The 24,745-nt window shown below is 40.4% G+C and overlaps 1 protein-coding gene across 8 annotated transcripts; it reads right to left on the minus strand.

Annotated features, from left to right (window-relative positions):
* Positions 1 to 577: 577 nt before the first annotated feature.
* Positions 578 to 22,912, minus strand: LOC137277689 (sodium-dependent glucose transporter 1-like). 8 transcript variants are annotated; one of them, XM_067809564.1, is made up of 4 exons: positions 18,160 to 18,612; positions 6,216 to 6,342; positions 5,120 to 5,405; positions 578 to 2,986 (listed from the first exon to the last, which is right to left on the minus strand). In XM_067809564.1, the coding sequence occupies exons 2-4, from the start codon at positions 6,282 to 6,284 to the stop codon at positions 1,998 to 2,000; spliced, it is 1,344 nt and encodes a 447-aa protein (XP_067665665.1). In that variant the 5' UTR covers positions 6,285 to 6,342; positions 18,160 to 18,612; the 3' UTR covers positions 578 to 1,997. The 8 variants fall into 8 exon arrangements, with proteins under 8 accessions (XP_067665665.1, XP_067665669.1, XP_067665666.1 ...); XM_067809568.1 differs by lacking the exon at positions 18,160 to 18,612 and adding an exon at positions 17,913 to 18,099 and having other exon boundaries at positions 1,419 to 2,986; XM_067809565.1 differs by lacking the exon at positions 18,160 to 18,612 and adding an exon at positions 22,733 to 22,912 and having other exon boundaries at positions 1,420 to 2,986.
* Between the last annotated feature and the right edge of the window lie 1,833 nt (positions 22,913 to 24,745).

The following is a 24,745-nucleotide window of genomic DNA, read 5'->3' on the forward strand; positions in this document are numbered from 1 at the left end:
TTAGATAATTTTCTCCTTCTAAGTGCACATGTGTTTTATGGAAATGACTGGATTTTGCAGCAAGATAATGATCCTAAACACACCGCAAAACATGCCAAGCAGTGGTTTCAGGAGAAAAATGTGACTGCATTACCATTTCCTGCATATAGTCCTGACTTAAATCCCATTGAGAACATTTAGGGGATGATGAAGGAATGTGTGAATCAAAAGGGGTTGACAAAAATTGAAGACATGAAGAGAGAAGTGGTCCGATACCGGGACAGCATAACTCACGAGACACTAACCTCTCTGATAGGAAGTATGCCTACCCGTCTTAGACTGTGCCGTGAAGCTCAAGGAGACTTGATAAAATATTAAATTGTTACCTACACAACATGAAAAGGTCAGTTCACTTTCACAATACATTCAATTTTATCTGATTTGTTCTCGTTTAATAATATGAAATGCTTTAGCTATTCTCAATAATTTTGAACCATACTGTAAAACCCGATCAAACAGATTATGTTTAAAGTCTTCTTCAAGACCCGACTCGGAGTTATTTTATCCAAAATAAAAAAAACAGACAAAAATGAGGATACAAAATGAAACTGCTTTTATGTTTCAACACACTTTACATGAATCCCAGGAAACGGCCGTAAGATATATCTTGCTTCTCTATGAGGCGTTTTGATCTTCATCAGGACCCATGTCAATTTGTTCACTCGATACACTGGTTGGTGCGAACACACTGTGATAGGCCTCTCCTTTACCTGTCCTACATTCCGCTCATTCCATTAAGTTGGTGATGTGTGTTACATGCAATCTGTTCTAATGCAAACGTGATCTGTGGGAAGATTCACAAGATCCCAGTGATGGTGCGGTCTCCTGCAGACTGACACTGTTTATTGTGCGACAAGACGACCACGCCAGTAAGCTATAATTGGCTACTTATAAAAGAGAGGAAAAGCAAAACTGATCCATGCCATATGTGTTCACCACTTTCATAAATCTACCAAGCACGGTGCTGTGAAATTACATGGGAAGCCGGGATTCATACCCACGATCATAACCTCGCTCAGTGAACAGTGGCCTTTGTGGCCTTAGTGGCCTTTGTGGCCTTAGTGGCCTTTGTGGCCTTAGTGGCCTTTGTCAATCATGGCCGCTTGGGAGATTTATTACAGCTTTATGTTCGATCATTGTCTGATGCCGAACACAGCAATATTACAGCTGTTCCTGACGGAGGTTTGTCTGGACTAGACAGTCCTGTCATTGATACCATGATCATAGATATGCGATGACATGCATTAACCAGCCTGGTGAGCCTGGTCACAGATGTCGGCAGTTTCCTCATACGACAGACATTGGTTGCTTAAGATTCATTCTAACCCGAATCTTCTAACCTGGGTCTCTTTTAAGGTGAAAGAGTAATCACTCGAGAAGAATATCAGACAAATATGTTTGTATTAGAGATCTGGTAACAAACAAGGAAAAACATAATCTCTCAGAAAAGATAACAATTTGAAAATATATGTCATATACGTGCATAGGGAGCAGTGTGATCAATAACATCGACTGGTCGACAACCTGGCGCCCAGTACAACCCAGTATACAAGGAAACATCTGTACAGTTATTCCGAATCAAGTTATATGTGTAGGTGTCACGGGAGATCAGTATAGCGAACTCTTCTTCCGTGGTTGTAGCCCAGTGCTTATATCGCCCGCTCGTCATGCCGAAAGCCCGGGTTTGATTCCCCACATAGGTACAATATGTGATGCCCATTTCAAGTGTCCCCCCACCGTGATATTGGAGGGAAACTGCGATGTAAAATCCATCTGACACAATCACTCACTCAGTCTCTCTTCCATTATTGATCACCCAGTGATCAGTATACGTACTCTCATTTCCAACATCGATCATCAAGATATTACTGATCTGTTTCCAGTATCACTGGCACAGCTAACTCACCATCCACCATTGATCACCTTAGTCCTATTCCATTGATGTGCTGCGATCAACATCACTCCGATTCGCTTTCCTTTAAAGGGATCTCTGGTTGCCGTATGTGTGACGCCTTAATATGATATCCTACATAATTCAGTAGAACGAATACTAAACACAGAAAAACAATCATACTGAATACTAAATACATGTGCCCCATTGGGGGCACATAATGATACAACATACCCCCCGCAAACGGCAAAGCCATTGCACCTGCACCCACACCCAAAAATGTCAATGATATTATTTTCGGCCCTAAAGGTATAAAGTTCTCTGACCAAGCTAAGGCTGCCCCTTGATAGGGTCCTGAGAACAGGCCAAGAGCCAAGGTCGATACCCACAAAGCCTCTTTATATCTTCCTGCTAGACTGAGCATAAACACTCCGCTTATGAAAAGACACGTGCAGTTCACCAAGATAATGTAGAAGTTTCCGCAACATCGTGTTAACAACATGTTACCAACACGACTAACAAGCAGTCCTCCCCAAAACATTGACGTCATGTACATCATAACGGTTTTAGATATATGCAGTGGCCCCTCGACTCCGTACACCGTCAAATATGTGTTGTACAACATGGTGTTGCCAACTATAGGGAAAAAGAAGAAAAACAAAAGTATTAAAAACAGATAATATAGTTTGGTTTTAACCGCTTGCTTCTTTCTGTCATCTGGATCCTCGTAAAGCGACACATGTTCAATGGTTCCAGATCTTCTGCTCTTTAGCCAGTAATAGATGAAGGCTAGGCCACTCGGTATGGTAACGGCTCCAAGAACAAGGTAAGCCTGTTGTACGTGGGTTTCAGCAGCGGAACATGTAGTGGTATTGTCACTGGTCTGATTAGTTGTAAGCGTTGGGGGAAAGAACGGGTCGTCAGGGGCCTCCATCACACACAGGAAAGGGCGGACAATGAGCGGAGTTAGGATAGATCCAGTTGTTGCACCACAAAAGATGAACTGGAAAGGAGTCCCCTTCTGCACCCACAAGTCGTTGCATACTTCCAGCAAATCTGGAAAATAAGGAAATCATTATACACAATTAGTGTGAATTTATTTTTGTGTTAACAATACCACAGTCCGTTACCATGTATTATCAGGATTGGCACTCCTGTCTAGACAATAGTTCAAGATATTAGTTGAATGGATCATATAATAGCTTAATTCAACCAGAACTATATCTGTCTGTATTGACATCTAGAAACATCAGACGTGTATTTGTCAAGTTTCGTTATGGCTTGTTTGAGTTTCAAAAAGATAGAGGCAGACGATTTTCAACAGAGAGAAGTTTAAGAATATGTCCATTATGCAGAAGGCGAAATTCACTATAAATGCCCAGATTGTGCTGGTTTTAAGAAAACAATGTAGCCTAAATAATTATCTATTAAAATATCCTTCAACTACTGCTTCCAGTTGATAGTCCAAACAATGAGTTTATAATGCATAATCTAGCTCTTTATGTATGACATACTGGCATGTTAGTAAATACTCAAACTGTTCCCAGTCTTTGGAAAACATCTAGGATTGTCCCTGTGGCACAATGAACATATCCATCGATCAACAATGATTACAGACCTGTTGCCCTGACTTCTATTGCCATGAAATGCCTTGAACGTTGGATTAAAGATACATTACTGAATCATGTGAAACCGCTTCTAGACCCATTACAATTTGCTGACAGAGTCACCAGGGGCGTAGACGATGCAACCATTACACCTTTGAACAGGATTTATCAACAAATAGAAACTTGCGGTACATATGTAAGACATTTGTTTGTTGATTTCAATTGGGCATTTAACAGCATTCAACCTCATGTATTAATGAAGAAACTCTTAGATGTGAATGTTCTCCCAAACTTCATCTGATGGATCAATTCTTTCCTTGTCAACAGACCACAGTTTGTTAGTGTAAATTGTACTCTTTCATCACGTGTTTGTACAGCCACAGGTGTTCCACAAGGCTTCGTTATTTCACCCATTTTATTCATTCTTTACACAAACAATTGCAAATGTACCCCTGAATCTGCCTTTACTGTTAAATTTGCGGATGATGCCACACTGGTGGGACCAATAAGAGAATCTGAAGCGTGTTATAGAAATGAAAGTAGTGACTTTGCGGAGTGGTGTGATTCAAGGATAACTGATTTCAGGAAAGATAAATTATCTACCTCACCAGTAAACATAAATGACAAGGACATTGAAGTAGTCGAGGAACACAAATATCTTTTATCGCTATTTTAGACTCAAAATTATCACGGAATTTTAACACTACCAGTAAATACAAATATCAAGCAGCGGTTACATTTACTGTGGAGATTAAACACTTCAAATTAGACCAAACCATTATGGTGGTTTTTTATAGAAGTTTTATCCAGTCTGTTCTAACTTTTAATTTTCTATGCTGTATGGGAACCTGTATTATCTTATCTTATCTTATCTTATCTTATCTTATCCCTAGAAGCAACATCTGAACTGTAATTTGTACTGTGAAATGTCTGTAGCATGTGCTATATATATATATACTTGTATTATTTGTATATTGCCTTAATTACCATAAACATCTTTCACTTGACTAGCCATATTGGGAAATCGAACGTTTTAACCACTGGGCTCGCCCACCGGTGAGTAGCTCCACCTCTAGCTTGAGGAAACACAAACCACAAATGACCTCACCCGGTGTGGAAACATGAGCCCTTTACGTTTGACCACCAAACAACACCAAACACAACCGCCGAGAGGGTAACAGCATGATATCGTCAAACATATTACACGTTTAAATGATTAGCAGTAAAGCATGGCGTAAATGATATTGATGATATACATGAATTATTTTGATCGGGTCTCACGGTAGACTGCTGTTTTCTGATTGGTTGAAAAAAGAACATAAAAGGAGAGTTTTGTGTTTCATTGTTACAAAGCAGATGTTACCGATTGGGAACGTGTCTGTGTTGATTACATTCACCATCAAGGACGTAGTTGTTGTTATTAACTATCGATTTCAAAATCTTTCGTATGTGAAGGTCAAAAGGAACAGTCATGATAAACGATGTGCACACTTTGCGCTAATCTACCTCTCGGATTTACACAGTGAGCACACCTCAATGAACTCAGAGGAACATTGAAGTCCATTCTGGTGTGGTAACTTACAGCACCCTGCAAAACCTCTGGACACTCCTTGTAAGAAGAACATGACACAAAAATAGCCGAACGCCGGAAATGCCGGCGTGACGCAGTTGACCACGGACCCCAGGATGATGGTCAGTGCCAGCTTGAGCCTGTTGTTGACGCTGGTGAATATGAATCCTGCGAGGAGACTGCCTATAATGGCGCCTATTCCTGTACAGAGGATCAGGAAGGAGAACTTGTCCACCGACTCCTGGACAAGCAGCTGGAGATCAAGGAGGGTTGGTCCCAGAATGGCGTCTCCAACTCCCTAGGCAGACAAGGGACCATGTTGAACGTGACATTCCATATACAAAGTCAGATGTAAAGATGTCTTAGGAATTTCTATTATTAAGACTCCATGGATGAACGCGTGAGATAACCCTTATAAAGTATTTCACAAAATCTGTTGGATCATCAACAACATGATGCAGGTTTCTTTTACGACATGTCCGTTCATTTAGAAAGTGGTCAGATGTAATGCGGTATTACGCTTTCTCAGTTGTTAGGTTGAAACACATCCGGGATGCGAACCTACACTCTCTCAGTCAAGCATCTAATCGCCAGCACACTGAAAAAACCCACTAGATTCTGTACCTTACTGAAATCAGCTTTCCCAAAAGCAAATCCAGGGAAAACGCCATGCCCTAACAATGTAGTGACCTTAGATGTAGTTACAATGCGTGAAGAAAATGTATCAAAAATAATATTAAATCTCTGAAACAAAGCACTTATGAAACGGTGAACTTCGGAGATAAGACATTTGACATGATGTGGACATGTGCACAGCTTCACAGCTTGCTTATCTGTTTCTTCATACGCAAGCCCAGGAAGCTTTCCTCTGATTGGCTCGATTAAATCAAGGAAGTTTGCCAAACAGTTTATCTTAAGCTATTTTGGTGACATCCATCAACAGGTGTGTGTATCTGACAAAGCAACAAACATTGTCAGGGAGTACTCACGTGATTCGAACTCACGATCAAACGTTTTCGGGACAGAAACAAAACTGTAATTTATTTCCTTAGATACACTGTGACATGTACATGGTGGTCAGTGTCCAGTGATGGAGAATGCATCTTACCGGCATCATGAAACCCCAGAAAAGCCAGGCTGTCTGGATGATCCTCGACGTCTGGTTGTCAATCATCATTGAAGGATGTAACGCTATGTCCGCACCATTACGACGGTAGGAGCCAGTGTTCCTTCATCTGCAACAGGTTGTTTGTAATTAGCACCAATCCAACTGTTTACAACTTTTAACACATCCACTACACATGGGTTCATGACCTGTCTTCAAACACAACTACGGACCAAATTTGCTGCCTGGAGTAAATAAATATATGTTGCCTACTGATAACTTGTTTGTTTATATGATTCTGTTGATTACAGCAGCAGATTCCAGTTATATGGCTGCAGGTTGGAACAAAAATCGATCAGACTATCCAGTTATCAACAGTATGTTCATTTATCTGCGCAATTTAGATACGATGGTATGTGTCGACCAAGTCAGCGAGTCTGACCACCCGATCCCCTTAGTGATTGAGAGGGCGAGTTTAGTTTTACGCCGCACTCAGCAATATTCCAGCTGTATGGCGGAGGTCTGTAAATAATCGAGTCTGGACCAGACAATCCAGTGATCAACAACATGAGCATCGATCTGCGCAATTGGGAACTGATGACATGTGTCAGCCAAGTCAGCGAGCCTGACCACCCGATCCCGTTAGTCACCCCTACGACAGGGGTTGCTGGAGATCAATGTATCACTGGTATTGATGTAGCAGAAACATCCAAGAACGCTAACATGGAGAGAGCAAGCTAAGACTGGTTACCTGAGAAAGACACGTTAGCCCACCTTAACCAAAAGCTGAGAATTCAAACATGCATGGCAATGTATTGAATCAAAAGTTTTAAATGAGTAGATTAATCAATCGTAAGTAATTAAAACACATAAAAAGCCATTAAAGTCGCTAAGGTATAATTATCAATTACGTTAACGTCTCTCAGTCAAACTTTAAACGAAACCGCGTATTTGCTATGAAAAACCTCTATCTGGATCATTACATGTGGCAAAAGCTGTGACCCCCAAAATCCCTTTCATATGCCTAAATTCATTTTCTAGAATTATTTACAGAGACGCATCAAATAAAACTACGCATATTCATCGTGTTTGTAAATGATTTTACATCGTAAGTTTAACATAGCTATGATGTTGCTTGTGAAAAACATGCTATATATATGTTAACTCTTTTAGTAAAAATAATCAACAGGCCATGAGTATGCAGGTGATTAATATTAAAAGCTGTTACATTTTCTGAATAATAATGCTTGACAATTGCCGTATTAGATTTCGTGGAAAAAATAGTCATCTGTTAGGTGCCCTTGTAAAACGCTGTTTTAAGCATTCTATTAAAATTGTACTAGCATCAAGCTTTTTAACGGGAAGATACAAACGTGTTTGTAAAGAACACCTAGCAACTCAGTTAACTGTTGATACAATTGAAAGGTTACAGGTCGAGCAACAGGTTACCGTATTAGTCAAACGTGATTGTGAAGAACAGGTCGACAAGGTGCTCCTTAAAGGTTACAACATTAGTCAAACGTGCTTGTGAACAACAGATCGACAAGGTGTTCCATAAGTTCACAAACACGTTTGACTAATGTTGTAACCTTTGTCAAACGTGTTTTTGAACAACACGACGACAAGGTGTTCCTTACAGGTTTGAACATTAGTCAAATATGTTTGAGAACATCAGGTCGGCAAGATGTTACTTACAGGTTACAATATTAGTCGAACGTGTTTGTGAACAACAGGTCGACAATATGCTCGTTAAGGGTTACAGCATTACTCAAACGTGATTGTGGACAAAAGTGCTACATGTTCCTTACAGGTTAAAACATTAATCAAACGTGATTGTGAACAACAGGCCGACAAGGTGTTCCTTACAGGTTACAAAATTAGTAAAACGTGTTTGTGAACAACAGGTCGACAAGATGTTCATTAACAGTTACAATATTATTTAGATGTGTTTGTGAACAACAGGCCGACAAGATGTTTTCTAAGAGATTTGACAGTCAGATGTGTTAAAACACGCAGACATAACGGGACAGATCATCCCTTGTCTTACCCTCCTAATGCTGAACAGACAGAATCGAAACCAGTACCATCATTTAACGTCTTTATTATGTTCCGGCTTGGAAGCAAACTTCCGATGTTCATCTCTCCGGGGAGACGCACATCCCATTTGACCAAAGTAACAGTGTAAAGTTTGTGAAAAACTGCACCAAAACGATTAGGTTATGTTTATGGTATATGAGGCTTAAATCTTTGAAATATGAATATCCCCAAAATAATTCAATCATTCAATCATTCGTTTTTCTCTAAGTTTCACATCAAATCAAGGTTTGTCTGTGAAAATATACAACAGCTGTATATGCATGTGAAGCTGAGCTGAAAATAAAGACATTGTTCACGTACACAAGTAGTGATTTACACATTTCCCTCGGGGATTGAGGGCAGGATAAACAGCTGCTGATGTGGTGTTTTCCCAAACTGTAGTGTACACGTTGACATGGCTGACAACAGCAGTGGGCGGCAGCAGCAGAGTACATACAGACAATCAATAGTCATTTGATAGTCTATATTACAGACACAGTCAATTTGATATGTGACAGATACATACATCAACTATAATACTTTAGCTGGTATGTTAAAATTGATTGTTCGGTAACCCATTTAAGAATATGACATAGCGAGGTTAAACACACATACGAATATATTTTGCAGATAACTATATAAATGATAAACTGTTTTTGAGATTACCCAATTTTTGGACTAAGTGTCAGTCGACCAGAGATTTAGGATTGTTCAGGGTTTCATCTAGATTTTTTCTTGTAGATATGTATATTTTTAATTAGATAAGTTTATTTTAGGACTAAGTGAGAATCTTCACGCTCCCACACATAAGTATATATAACTATGATAACAATACTCTGTTCGCCCGAAAGGGACTTTGTTGTACATCAGCTGCTGTTATATATCACAACAATAAATAGTACATGTAACAGCCTGAGAATCACAGAAACAACACCGTATTTACATAAGTGGACTATGACATAACACACATAGCAACGATTACATTCAACATCATCTGCCATGATAAGTAGTATATCAAATATACAGTTGGGTAAGAGCGTATATTGGTAAGTGCTGTATGGTTTAAACACTAAAGAATAAAAGGTCTTGTTCGTATATGGTCATGAGAAATTGTTATTGCGAATTATCTTTCATCTGTTACATACTGTATGTGCCGATGTGATGTATACACCAATATACTGAATTTATACAGACGTATATGAGCTTATTCTAGAACCATCTGCCTCAGGGAGGTGTTCTTACGAGAGTGTATTTTCTGCAAATTGTAATATTGATTAGGTGATAATTATAACTGGGTCACAATGTTTAGAGTTTTGAGGGATGGTTATTATGGGTCACATTTCGTATCATAAATGTTCAGTGCTATTGGTATTTTAGCGGCAGATCTTTATGGAAGAGCTCTAGAGTTGCCTCCTTTGACTAGTTGTGTTTACTTCCGGGAGACTACGATAAAATTCTACGTTGATCGCGATGGTGGCACGTGTGCTCGAATATTCAAGAACCAGTGACTGTGTATATAAAGCTGGTTGTGTTGACGACATGGACACACATTCAGATTAACTAGAGTACACCATTCGGCTAGCATCAACCTGCCTACCTTTGTCAACGCTTGACCTACATAACCACTGCCTGACCGCTCGCCGTGTTGTTACATTCAGTGTAACTGTTTCTCACTCTCAAACGGAGAATTTGGTGAGTTGATATTATATTTGTGACCCAGTACTTTAGATTTGACTCAGTTGTATTGTACATGAAACCTCTATTGTGAATCATTGTATGTAGCTCTCTGTTCAATACAAAATACTTCATATTTTAGACTTGTCAGTATACTTTGCTGGTTCTGAGGGAATTCCTTACACTATTTGTCACGGCAAATTTATTCAACATAACAGTGTATAAAGGGAAGGTAAGTCTTGCCTCTCACATAGCATCTCAAGCAACAAGAGTGGATGAGTGAGTTTAGTTTACTTTTATCAATATTATGGCAGGGGCACCAGAAATTAGTTTCACACATTGTACTCATGTGTGGAATCGCCGTAGGATATATCCTAGACATTCTCGATGTGTGACAAGTGTGGATTGAGTTCCGGCCATTTTCTGGCGGTGACGTTCTTATGTTGGAGGGAATCAATACCAATATGAGTCCAGTTTGTTCTTGACGTTAATGACGGCGTTAATGACGATGTGAAAATGGTACCAGGGTGTTTGCGAAATAGGCACTGGCCCGCTTGCCCGTGGCTAGTAAAATTCCACTCGGGTCCGTAAATCTCCAGTCATTGGCCCGATGTATTGTTAATTTTCACGAGGCTATTTTGTAAATACAAAACTGGTGAATTATTTTGTGGATTTGTCGCTTTCAGGCAGAGCCTGCCCGACTGGCTAGCAACATTTGGCAACTATTTCGCACACAATTCTCCAGGATGTCGTCATGATAGTTCTACCTCACGGAAACAGAAACGGTAATTCCGTCTACTCCTCTCTCCGGTGCACCGGTCAAGCTAGACCAAAGAAAACCTTGAATCATCCGGAAACACAGCCTTAGCCGAAAGACGGTTAATCGCCGCTCTTGAAGCCGACGTCATGCAACGATTGTCCGACTATCGTAACTTATGAACGTTGGGCATGTGGGTTCCATCTGTGTGGCCAATTACGAATCCCCTCTCCACTCATTGTAATGATGTCCAATTCGGAAGACATTTTCACTTCGTCCCATAGCAGTCTTGTCTTGTCTTGTCTTTTCTTGTCTTGTACGTTGCTTGTCTCATTGGCAGACGTATGCCAAGAATAGTATTTGTCAGTGATCTTCAATCACGTGGCCGTTTCTGTCGTCATGTACAGCGCATGTCAAACACATTTAATAGAGTTTAAAACAATTTTGGATCAACTTTCAATCTAGTCTTTGTCACTGAAACATATGGCAAGACACGGACACGTTTCATTGTAAATTTCGATTTTTACCTAAACGCTTCGTGTTTTTTCGAAATCAATATATAATTAACCCGAAATGGAATGTTCCCTGCTGTTAGTGTAGTTGAACCTTACCTTCGTTTCGTTTCGCTATGAGAATTATGACGTTATCGCAAAATACCTGCAGCAGTGTAACTGCAGTTGGTAATCACCAATCGGCACACGTGTGTACATGTACGGATTAATACGATATATTTAATATAGGCCCCGGTGCTTCCTATGGCGACTGCTGTGACAGGGAATAGGTATGAGGCGATGGATCGTACAGCCACGGAGATTGTTTGGAGGATGGAGTGAGTAGGTTTAGTTTTACGCCGCTTCTAGCAATATTCCAGCAATATAACGGCGATGACACCAGAAATTGGTTTTACACATTGTACCCATATGGGGACTCGAACCCGAGTCTTCGGCGTGACGAACGAACGCTTTAACCACTCAGCTACCCCACCGCCCCTCCTTTGAAGGACATGACCTATGCTGAACGAACAATACCATTTGTTCATAAAAACTGCCCCTTGACAACGCTAATGTTGGTCATTAATTTCGCCTGTATCATCAACTCGGGAATCGTGCATACACAGATTCAGGCTCAGATTTTGTGATTAAGTACTGGACGTCGCTTAATACAGATTAAACATCAAACACAAAATGTTTGAGTGAAGAGAATGCGTACACAGGATATGAAAAATAATTATTCACTTTTGCAATTACTATAACAATGAACTTCCATTCAATTTCACTTTGCAATATTTCATGCAAAAGGCCTGTCATTCCAATGAACAAAGATATGTAGATGACATGGTTATCAAGGCTGAGTTATGTTATGAAAAATGTTTCAGAATAGAAGAAACACTGTCAGTGTTAGATCTTGGACAAACTAACGCTGTTTTTAACATTCAGATCACAAAATCAAGTGGCCAAAATAAGACGTATGACAAAAATATATAATTACCACCACTCGTCGTGTCGTGTCGTGTTTAAGCGTCCCTCCGGCATAATGCCCTGACAAGCCAATACCAGTCGATAACTAACCGAAACAACCAAGCGTTCGTGAAATAGGAGAACAGCTGTTGCCATGACTCAGTGTGTCATATATAGATATGGAGATATATGTAATTACAAATGCAGATATGTATGTTTGGGTATGATTACAAATGCAAATATGCCTAACCGTTATGCATGCATCCGATGCTAGGTTATAGATAATAGCAATCAGAAAGTCCTAGTTAGTCCTGGAATTATTATCCGCATTAACTTTTCGAGTCTATGACCATATAGTAAACTACGGTAGCTAGCGTATGACTCTGTGACGGCCCGGTTAGTACTGGTCGTAAGTAACCCATGTTTCTCCCAAGATGTGACTGACGGGATGGGGATCGGGTGGCCAAGAGACTTGCTACATGCACCCCAGTCATCGTATCTCAGTAACTCATTATGACAATCGCTGGATTGTCCTAACTCGACTTTTAGTGACCGCTGTCATAAAATGCAGTAAAACTGGAGTATTGCTTTAAGCAACAAAGGAGGGGCCTTAAAATGCTATTATATATTTTTTCAGAAAAAAGGCAGTCGATATTTATATTTTACAGAAAAAAACATCTGTTAACAGTACCCTTAGTCAGCGATATCACATCAGTTCGATAGGACCTAAAGCCAAAAATATCATATCCGTATATAAACTCCTAGTTAAAATATCATGTGCTATATATACTGATATTACTATATATTTCTTATTTCACATGTAGATCAAGTTATCTCTTTATCACGTATATGTTAATGAAATCCTACCCTTTGAAATAATTAATAAGTGACCTATATACGAGTATATAATACATCCTTACTTTTATTTAAATCGAGATTCAATGAAAACCTTTAATGCTACCGAACTCAATAATACCACTTGTAAATTGAACACGTGCTACCAGATATATGAAACTGCTTACTGTCGGCTATTCATGGACCACGATTTGCAAGGTGTTGCCCTGAATCTGTCTCGCTCAGAGGTATGTTAACCACGGATTGTGAATACAATAAAGTCTCGTAGCGTGTCGTCAAGCTGAGGATAACACTCCGGGCGCTAGCAGACAGACAGGAAAGTATGTTGTTAACACTGCTGGTGCAAGCTGACAGTCAGGAAAGTATGTTGTTAACACTGCTGGTGCTAGCAGACAGGCAGAAAAGTATGTTGTTAACACTGCTGGTGCAAGCTGACAGTCAGGAAAGTATGTTGTTAACAATGCTGGTGCAAGCAGACAGACAGGAAAGTATGTTGTTAACACTGCTGGTGCTAGCAGACAGACAGGAAAGTATGTTGTTAACACTGTCGGTGCTAGCAGACAAACAGGAACGTATGTTGTTAACACTGCTGGTGCTAGCCGACAGTCAGGAAAGTATGTTGTTAACACTGCTGGTGCTAGCAGACAGACAGGAAAGTATGTTGTTAACACTGTCGGTGCTAGCAGACAAACAGGAAAGTATGTTGTTAATACTGCTGGTGCTAGCAGACAGACAGGAAAGTATGTTGTTAACACTGTCGGTGCTAGCTGACAGACAGGAAAGTATGTTGTTAACACTGTCGGTGCTAGCAGACAGACAGAAAAGTATGTTGTTAACACTGCTGGTGCAAGCAGACAGGAAAGTATGTTGTTAACACTGTCGGTGCTAGCTGACAGACAGGAAAGTATGTTGTTAACACTGCTGGTGCTAGCAGACAAACAGGAAAGTATGTTGTTAACACTACTGGTGCTAGCAGACAAACAGGAAAGTATGTTGTTAACACTACTGGTGCTAGCAGACAAACAGGAAAGTATGTTGTTAACACTGCTGGTGCTAGCAGACAGACAGGAAAGTATGTTGTTAACACTGCTGGTGCTAGCAGACAAACAGGAAAGTATGTTGTTAACACTGCTGGTGCTAGCAGACAAACAGGAAAGTATGTTGTTAACACCGCTGGTGCAAACAGACATGAAAGTATGTTGTTAACACTGCTGGAGCAATCGGTCAGACAGGAAAAGAATGTTGTCAGCATAGCCAGTGCAATCGCCCAGACAGGAGAAATATTGTCGACATTGTTGAGGCAATCAGACAGACAGGACAAATATATTGTCTCTCAAAACTGGGTCGGTAATCAGAAAGTGTGTTTTCAACTCTGGTTTTCACCTATTTTGCACATCTGTGTAAAGTAGTCTCGTTACAGAAATCGTGAAATTACCTTAAAATCGAGACATTATTAAAAAAGAAATGATACATAATGAATTAATGTAGAAATTGCAGTGACCATACGGAAGAAGTGATCACACAAATGTGTTAATTTATCACTACAAGAAGGAAAGGCAGTTACCTTGTCAATTGACAGTGGGCATCTGTTTGATACTGTCATTTACGACTGGTGACCATATTCATAAGAACATACCTTTCAGACGAGCGCAAAGCCACTCTATAACGCCTGTAAAGTGACAATGTCCAATAACAGAAATGTTGACGTTATTAGGAAAATCCATCGATCCACGTACAACTGCATCTCTCATCCAGCCTTCCGTTATATCTCAAATAACTGATATCATCAGTTTTCTTAGTGGCTGCCGAAATCCAGATCGCAAGGATTCCGCGCGTTCGAAACGAATCAGCCTGGTAGCCCGCGTTAGAACATATTCCACATTTACTTATGCACATATTTCCCGATTGCAAAGCGCTTCGATTTTAAAACTGCTTCGCTTACAAAATAAGAATCACTGATCTATTAAAAAAAATATATACAGACAAAACGCAAATGTAGGTAATGCAGTATATCCATCCTGACACTGTGATTGTGTTTTTCCACTCAGGTAAAATGATAAATGGTAAATAACTTGCATGACGCCATGCATGTACGTACCGGCAAACAGTTTGAAGCAGTTACTGCCATGTGTCCCAGCCTGATGTCGTGGAGCCTGCCCGTCCCAGATGCTAATGTTCGCGGCGTACCTAGCGAGTCTGGTCATTATATGGACCGCCATCCACAAACAGATACAGATAATGACCGTCACATGTGTTGATGGTTGTGAGTGACTGAGTATTACTTTACACAGTTTTTGGCATAATTCCGACATTACGCATACCTCGTGGTCCTTCTTCATCGTACAAGATATATTTCAGGGAGACTTGCGCCCCTCTTGCTAGAGGATCAGCCTGCTGTGATGGTCCTAACTGTTGGAACAACTGACTATTTTGATCTTGGCCAGTGGATCAGCTTGCTGTGATGGTCCTTGCTTCTGAGTCAGATGGTTGTGTGGATCCAGGCTATTGGATAAACTGGTTTTGTAAATCATCGGTATTTGATCAGCTGACTGTGTGGATCCTCTCTAATGGATCAGTTAAGTCGTACCAGTCCATTAGATCAGCTTACTGTGTGGGTCCCTGCTTCTGGATCAGTTGGTAATAATCCAACAACATCAAGGGGTGGGACTTTGGAAATGGTCCCCACACACTGTGCCCATGCAGGGAATCAAACCCTGATCTTTGACGTGGCAAGCGAAGGCCTTAGACTACCCCACCCCATACTAGGCATTTGATCAGCAGTCTGCTAATGCTATGAGCCGTTGACAATGAGCTTGTAGTTACTGAACTGACACTGTAGCTGACAATGGCTGTATATCCTTTATAGCACATTAGGATCAGTTATACTATCACCAGTTTCAAACGCGATATAAGCTTTCGGATTCAACAGTTCTGTTGCCATAACAAGATGAATGATGAAAAGAAATGTTTTCTACACCGTAGCAATAAATATTATAATTGTATCTCAAAGTTCTTTGTAGGTAAAAGGTAAATTACTGTCCAGATAGTTTTATATTTACAAGATTAAAAAAGAGGTGTTGGTACATTAAGTGACTGAATTTAAGGAGAAAAGTGTGGATAAAGGACGTTACAGAAATATTCCAACATTAAATTCAATTTGTAGTTCGTTATGAATTAAGTGGAAATGACATTAGGGAAAAAGGTGAGTCAGGAAACCATTTTAACAACCACATAATGATCATAATATTTAACAGGCAGTTGTGGGGATTTCTTTAGCAGATGGACTGGTAGTTAAGAACTAAAGTGTTAGATAAATGTCCATTTGGCAGTAACGGTAACTCGACCAAGGATTGACAAAAACAGTAACTTTAGACAAGTACCGTATGAAAGTAGCATTACATGACAGAATGAATGGTGTGGTCCAGGAGTGTCTGAGTTCGAGCCTGGTGTAATCTTGTATGTTGAGAACCGGATCCCTCACACCAAATGCATTCCGTCGTACCCTGCCACTCTCTTAGTACGATGTGGGTACCGGAAGTAAGCACACATGACCATGCCCTTGTTTGGCCGCAGATTAGGTAGATACTTGCAGGATGGCTTCAGTGACCAAAATGCAAAAACACGGTGGAAGAAATTTAGTTTTAGGTTCGAGGAAATCATTATGCTTTGACTTCTGCAGGTCATGGCGACATTTGTATTCGCAGCGGAATATCATTTTCAAAATGGACGACTCCCTTCGTCCAATACAACCTCAGTTACCAGTACGTGCTAACATTGATAATGTGGCCGGCTGGAACAGATGTTACGTATCCTGTGGTGAGTATCTTCGATCGTCTTGCTACATGTGCAACATGTCATTACTAACAACGCATGTGACATTCCATGTCTAGCTGCAATGGTACATCCCAGCCATGGAGCAATATCAGTATGAAGCAACGGGCACTGAAAGCGCACACCCTTTGAATCCCAAGCGAATTTACTTAAGCTATTTGTAAAAATGACAACAATTTTCTAACATTTGGCATTAAGGGTATTGTACTTGATTTTATCGTGCTATCCTTAGTATACCCAAAAGGTGAAATGAAGTTATACGGACAAAAACAATATTATTTAAATATACCGAAGTTATCTGTGTGTTCTTGGAGCGATTTGATTACACCTAGCAAAAGCTCAAAGAAAAACTTTGATAGTTTCATATCTGATAAAAAATTTCTGAATGTGTGTCTAAAATTGAACTGGGAACTAAATGATTTGATAAACTGGAAAACTATATTTTCAAAATATCAACAAAAGAAAACACAAAACTCATAGATTTTGAATATACGTTTTTGCACACAGCCAATAACACTTAAAGAGAACTACTAAAGATGAAATTGACAGATAATGACCTATGTACATTATGTTGTTCAAGAAGTGAACATCTACATGTACATCTTGATTGTTCAATCATTAAAACGTTCTGAGGAGATTTTAACCGCTTCCTAACTCAAGTTCTTGGTAAAACGTACGAAATATCAAACCGCGATATTCTTTTTTGTTGCAGTGAAACCCATTTACTCAACCACATGATAGCATTGGCAAAGCGCCACATATTCGTTGTGAATATAAAAGGACACAAACCTATGTATCCTTTTGAACTGCAACCAGATGAAGTGAATAAAAATTACTTTAAAGAAAACGTTATCGGTGAACATATTCATAACTCCTGCATTAATTTCACCTTCCCAATCAAAGTTTGATAATAATGTTAGCATAGAACGTAATGACAAAAACTAACTTAATAAAAACGCATACGAATTAAGACAACAACGATTACAACCGTTGCCAGTTCTTGAGCAAGTTTCTTGAACGTGCTTACCCCTTGATGTTTCCACATCTTACCATGAACAGTCCTTTGTGCCCAATGGGATCATTGACGGTTGTGATTAAACTTGTACCAGGCTTGTGCATTATTCCCGGGACAACACCGTTGAAACAAAGTTGTTAACATTTAAGGAACCGATAAAATTTTCAGTGATCCTCAGTTACTTTCTTTATACAATTGCAACAAACTTCTACGACGCGCCATGTCAGCACACGGCGTTAACCCTAATACCTTGCACCACAAATTACACCATTCTCACCATACCTTCTTCTGTTCAGTGGAATTTCAAGTTTAATCCTCTAACAGTCCGTGTCAAACAGCGGCTTGGTGTTGTCCTACATCTTATCCTGGTTGAGCGGGAATTCTCACTACCTGATGGAATTAACCGAGCAGAGGTAACCATGACGGATAGAGCACAGCTTCTGTTTTATAACTGCTTCATAGATTACGGCCGTCCTCTGCCGTGTGCGTTGGAAGTGGGCTAGGTCAGGTAGGCCATATGTCATGGTCAGTTTGACATTCGTGATTACCCGTTCGTTCCACTTACACGAAAGTGAACCTCCTTCAAGGTTTGATTTGCGATGACACGATCAATAAATCATGGAAAACTTCAGAAAGTCAGAAATATTTGATACACACAAGCAGTATTCAGAATGCCAATCACCTTCAGTTTTTAATGTTAGTATACACCACTGCTGATTTCGTTCTGGAGCTGGTGTTGGACTTAACGTGGCAGCATTTGATAAGAATGGTGTCATACTTTATTGATAACAATTTCTCTACTATATTATAATCCGACGTTTCGGTATGGGCTCTTATACCGATGTTAAGCAACACAACAAGACATTTTCTTGACAACGGTATAGACGTGTCGCATCATTATATAATGACGTTGTCATCCATAAATATCAAACCTGTATTCAGCTTCCAAAATGGCAGTCAAACGCAGCAGTAGATGTTGTTTAAATCTGTAGATGCTTTTGTAAATGCTTCCACCTTACACAGACCAAATACAAGAGTGAGTGAGTGAGTTTTAGTTTTACGCCGCACTCAGCAATATTCCAGCTATATGGCGGAGGTCTGTGAATAATCGAGTCTGGACCAGACAATCCAGTGATCAACAACATGAGCATCGATCTGCGTAATTGGGAACCGATGACATGTGTCAACCAAGTCAGCTAGCCTGACCACCCGATCCCGTTAGTCGCCTCTTATGACAAGCTGAGTCGCCTTTAATGGCGAGCATGGGTTGCTGAAGGCCTATTCTACCCCGGGACCTTTACGGGTCCCAAATACAAGAGCGAAGGGTAAGAAAGTCTATAGTTCAAAGAGTACATAATCCATGTTGCCGCACACATAGTGATCAAATGCGGTGAAAATAGACCTACGTAACTGAAAAGCCAGGAAGCCTTTACTACAATAAAATTTGGATATTGCACGGGTAGGACTTGTAGTGAAGCCGGGGACGGATACAAGATGAGTGAAATAATCATCACTACTTAACTCGCAATGCCACGTGCGTGTCACACAACGTATTAAAGTTATTTCTGCGGATATACTTACTTAACAAACACATGGCGTGATGCTTGATATGTGTCTTTCCTCAACATCATACACTGAGAAGGCCCATGACATTACAGTGCATTACTATCATCAGTTATAATTCCCACGAGCTATGGTCTTGATAAAGCATGAGAAAAGTACCAAGCACATTACCTGAACGAATCTGATGTTGGTGCGATTGAATCTGAGCCAGCAAATTGTGAAGCCCACTTCTGATGTCTTCCGCCTTGATCTAGCTTGACTACTGCTAAAAGCGGCGTAAACCACCCCCACTCACCGAGCTAAGATATCACTATAATACACATAAGATTGAAAACTATAGATCATCAAACAAAATCTTAGTGGTTTAAGGTTTCAGTGGGTTCAAGAGGTTCGTTGATTTCATCATCAAAATTAATAGATCTAATTGGCCCACTTTGTTAATCTGACCTTTTAATCAGCATGTTATTGGAACAGCTGTCTGTGTTGGTCCTGTCTATCGGATCAGCCAGCGGCATGGATCCTGTATATAGGATCATCTGGCTGAGTGGGTCCTGTCCATTGAATCAGCTGGCTATGTAGCTCATGTCTACTGGATCAGCTGGCTGTGTGGTCCTGTCTATTGGAGCTGCTGACTGTATGGGTCCTGTCTATTGGATCAGGTGGCAGTGTGGGTCCTGTCTGTGTGATTTTTTGGCTGTGTAGGTCCTGTCTGTTGGATCAGCTGTTTTTATAGGTCCTGTCTATTTGATAAGTTGCTAAGTAGGTCATGTCTGCTATATCAGTTTGTTGTCGTGGGTACTGTCTATAGCATCAGCTGAGTGGGTACTGTCTATTGTATCCGCTGGTCACATGGACCAGTTGGTTATGTGGGTCCTGTCAACAGGATTGTCTAGTTGTGTGGTCCTGTCTACAGGATTATCTGGTCGTGTGGTCCTGTCTACAGGATTATCTGGTCGTGTGGTCCTGTCTGTAGGATCATCTGGCCACGTGGGGCTCGTCTGTAGGATCATCCGGATGTGTGGGTTCTGTCTATAGAAGCGCTCGGTGGTGTGGTTCCTTGGTATTGGATGGTATTGGTTTTGTGGATCCTCGGCATGGGTGCCACTATATTTTTCAATCGAATGGCAAACTACAAAGTCCTATGCAGTATTAACCACGAATAGCTCGACTTACTCGATTATACTTCGGTTTTACAAATTAGGACAGGCCAGTCATGTGACTTTATCTTGGTGCCGTTGTGAAAACGGCGTATCCACATCAACATTGTAGACGAAAAGAGGTTCAGCAAACAGCGCAAGAGAACACACCGTTAGCAAACATGAAGGTTAATGGATCGGTGGGATTGAAACGTCAGTCAAGATAAAATAGTACAATATATTTTAAAGGACAGTTTGTCGCGGAATGTTGTTTCAGACTTGTTAGTGCTCAGTATTTTGAACTCTAACTTTTTACGTGAAATGAAAGGCGACACAGCGGTGATCGTGTCAATATATAAAAATGATAGCATTTGGAAAAAGGTTCCATTGTTTCAGTTTGTAGAGCAGGATATTCAACTATTCATTAACTGTTCGGCTCTAGGCCGTTTATGCCACTATTCCAGCGATAGGCTTCATACATTGTACCCATGTACACTCGAACCCGGACCTTCGGCGTCACGAGCGAACACTATAAATACTGGGCTACCCCTTCGATCACAACTGCTCCTCAGAATAAGTTAAGGCTTATTGCTAAAGCAGACATATTAATAAAGTATATTCACCCCATAACGTCATATTTGTGGTTGTTTTGTATTTCGTTTACTGGTTGGCAACAAGTTACATTCATACTCTGTCTCACAGTCCCTGAATCAAATTATTTTCCCTACTGCCTAACCATTGCTGCAATGCTAAAGTCTTATATGAAGCAAGTCTAGATTTCCTCGTGGCCTTGTTTCCCGGTGCCCCTTTTCATTTTAAATAGGTTTCTTTGATACTATCAAAATGACACGTATTCAACGACTGAGTGTTAATCTAGTACATGCATTGTAGCATTAACCTTGGTTCGCAATATAATATCAAGTCGATACAGACGGGTTTCAGTGCATCACCGTTCTATAGCACTGGGTAGTCTTTCTGATGAAATAATGTTATCAAGGGCCATAACCCTTACTCAGTGAACCAACACAGTACTAGGGCTCTGGCCTGATACACTCTGTCACCTCATGTACCTGTCAATACTTTGCTTTTCCGCTGGATCGTTGTGATTTTACAGAACTTCACAACAATGTCACGTCAAGACAATGTCACATCAACCAAATACTGCCTCTTTCCTTTCAAGAATTAATTCCATGCTTTCATACATTTGTCAGAAGAAGTTTATATCCTAGAGTTGGTGTCGACTATACTTATGGGCCATACAAACTACCATATGCTCGGCACAAAACAGCACGCTCAGGTGGCTTTCATCGAAATGTCAATACATGAAAAACATAAACACATGCAGCAATATGTGATGCGTGAATGAATATTGAGTGAGTGAGTCTAGTTTTACATCGCTTTTATCAATATTCCATCAATATCCCTGCGGGGGACATGAGAAATGGGCTTCATATCTCGAATTAATAATGTATTCCTCCATCATACAATTGTTTCTAAAAGGCGAGCCCGTGTTCCACCAGCCCCCTGTTATGTAAGTCATTTACAAAATATTCTAGGTCATGTCAAATTGCTGTAACCTTTTTGCCACACACTTCTAGTTACTCGTATGAATAACATTTAAATCCAGGTGAGGTCAAAAAGAAAGACCAAAGACATACTTGAGTTTTGCTTGAGTTGCCAAGCGTTTCAAATCCACATTTATGGACGGCCTGTATCTGTACGGTGCTCTATGTTATATAGAGCGCGAATGGGGCAACGGCGCCATCACGTGACAGTGCAGAGAAATAACACCGCATGAGAAAAACATGACCACATCTTAAAGTAAATAGCGTTACCATTTATTCCCAAATGTTAACAACTATATCCAACGTTTGTACTAATTATACTTCCGACTTGTGTTGTAACTTCACAACATAGTATCACGGTTTGTTTGAGTGAGTGAGGGAGGGAGGGAGGGAGGGAAGGAGTTTTACACCACACTCGGCAAATATTCCAGCTATATGGCGGCGGATCAAGGTTTGAGAAAGTGTCTTCTTCGTGAATGTAAGTATGCTGATCAGATATGAACGTGTGTATGTGCAGGCACATTGTACTGAAAGTCAACATAGTGCATTTAAGATATATTTTTTTTGTAAACAAATAGTCTATATCTTTACCTCACATGTCATTGGTCATCCTTGATGTTTGCTCAACAATCCTGGAACCAAGATTAAGGATATCCAGGTAAGCAGGGCTTGTTTAAGGACACCCAGTGACAATGAGTGATCTACTCTAGTCCTGTAACTGTGCTGCAGTTCATCACAAGCGTCGCGATCCCCTGCAGCGTGTGATCTCACGAAGTTTCGCGAGAGTCGGCCAGTGTTATTGCACGACAAACCCATGGTAACCCATACGACTTGTGAGCTGTACGTTTTGTGTGGTGGCTTCATACAGGAGAGCACAGTTTTGAGAACTGATGTTTATCTAAATCTTTTCGAATATATTTTATAAGTGATCTTTACTGTTTACTATTTTATTTGGTTATTGTAGTCGGAAAGAGTTCCTTCCGTTACCCCATATTCTTTCTTCCGCAGATTAACTGAGGCAATACAAAGTGGTTCAACCCTATTTTTGTACCTAATTTTAGGGCTTTTAGTTATTTTTGTGAGCTCTCTAATAATTGTTATGTTAGGTTTTGTTAATCATTCTGGTATATGTCAATACATAAATATTTTTTGGATGGGAGGAACTCTTACCACATAGTCTTCCAGAACCATGTTTTACTTACTATACATGCAAAGCAGTCACATGGTTAATGTACCACTCAAGTTGGTGTTATTATTTCCGAGGGGGGAGTGGTGCGATTTTGGATTATGGATAATCACTTCTTTGAGAGGCATTTAAAAGTGGAACAGTAAGGAAGGATAACAATATAATGAGAGTACAACAAGAGTACTTTTAAAGCGCCTCCTCGACATCACCGTGGGGCGTGCTCTAGACGCATGCGAGTCACACTTCAATATTACCCCGGATAACCCAAACTACTTGTGAGGCTCTGGGAGGTTATATTCGCATGACTTAGCCCACCGGGTGCCCATTTTCTGCAGGGCGGACACAGGAAATTTTGAACCCCTCCGTAGGTGAGTCCATATATATCCCATATGCTACGTTGTGGGGCAGGACTGAAGTTCTAGAAACTCTCAGGAGTCATTCTGCCAAGCACGGTCACCAATCCAAGGATTGCCCGCTCGCTACGATGTTTCAGTACTATTGATTTGTGAACTGACCTCTATGCACAGGAGTGAGTGAGTCAGTGAGTGTGTGAGTTTAGTTGTACGCCGCACTCAGCAATATTCCAGCTATATGGCGGAGGTCTGTAACTAGTCGAGTCTGGGCCAGACAATCCAGTGATCAACAAACATGAGCATCGATCTGCGCAATTAGGAACCGATGACATGTGTCAACCAAGTCAGCTAGCCTGACCACCCGATCCCGTTAGTCGCCTCTTACAACAATCACAGTCGCCTTGGATGGCAAGCATGGGTTGCTGAAGGCCTATTCTACCCCGGGACCTTCACGGGTCCCATGCACAGGACAACACACCATCACTAATGCATGAATGAACAACTTTTTTTATTACAGTGATAACGATGTTTCGTTGCTGGTTTTAACATGATTATCAATGGCTTGATAACGATGTAACAAGACCGAAACATCACTATCATTGTGATAAAGAATGTTCCTCCATATACATGTACCAGTATTGTTATTCTTCATTTATGTATTATCAGTTTTAATATTTAGGAGCTCAGTGAGTTTTTCTTTAGTATGAACTGTGTTCCATGGGAACCTGATAACATTCTTGGATATTTGAAAGTACACATAAAACCCGACGGCATTGTATTCCTTCTGTTTAATCTCTCTCTCTCTCTCTCTCTCTCTCTCTCTCTCTCTCTCTCTCTCTCTCTCTCTCTCTCTCTCTCTCTCTCTCTCTCTCTCTCTCTCTCTCTCTCTCTCTCTCTCTTAACGCCACACAATCAGTATCCGATCTATATCTGTACGTAGTCGAGTCTGGTTAGGGCATTTGAAACTTCATGAGTCGATAATTAAATATAAAAATACAATTCGCTTTCAGTATTGAAAACCACGAAAGCCACTAATTTGGTTATCATATTGTTGTGAAATGCCAA

Source organism: Haliotis asinina, chromosome 3 (assembly GCF_037392515.1).
Source record: "Haliotis asinina isolate JCU_RB_2024 chromosome 3, JCU_Hal_asi_v2, whole genome shotgun sequence".
In the NCBI taxonomy this organism is placed as follows: Eukaryota; Metazoa; Mollusca; class Gastropoda; order Lepetellida; family Haliotidae; genus Haliotis; species Haliotis asinina.

Excerpts from the sequence above, each read along its gene's own strand:
- LOC137277689 (XM_067809564.1), bottom strand. The coding sequence starts at position 6,284 with ATGATGATTGACAACCAGACGTCGAGGATCATCCAGACAGCCTGGCTT. Across the intron at positions 5,406-6,215 it reads TCTGGGGTTTCATGATGCCG|GGAGTTGGAGACGCCATTCT; the intron begins GTAAGATGCATT and ends TTGTCTGCCTAG. Across the intron at positions 2,987-5,119 it reads CAGAGGTTTTGCAGGGTGCT|ATTTGCTGGAAGTATGCAAC; the intron begins GTAAGTTACCAC and ends CTTATTTTCCAG.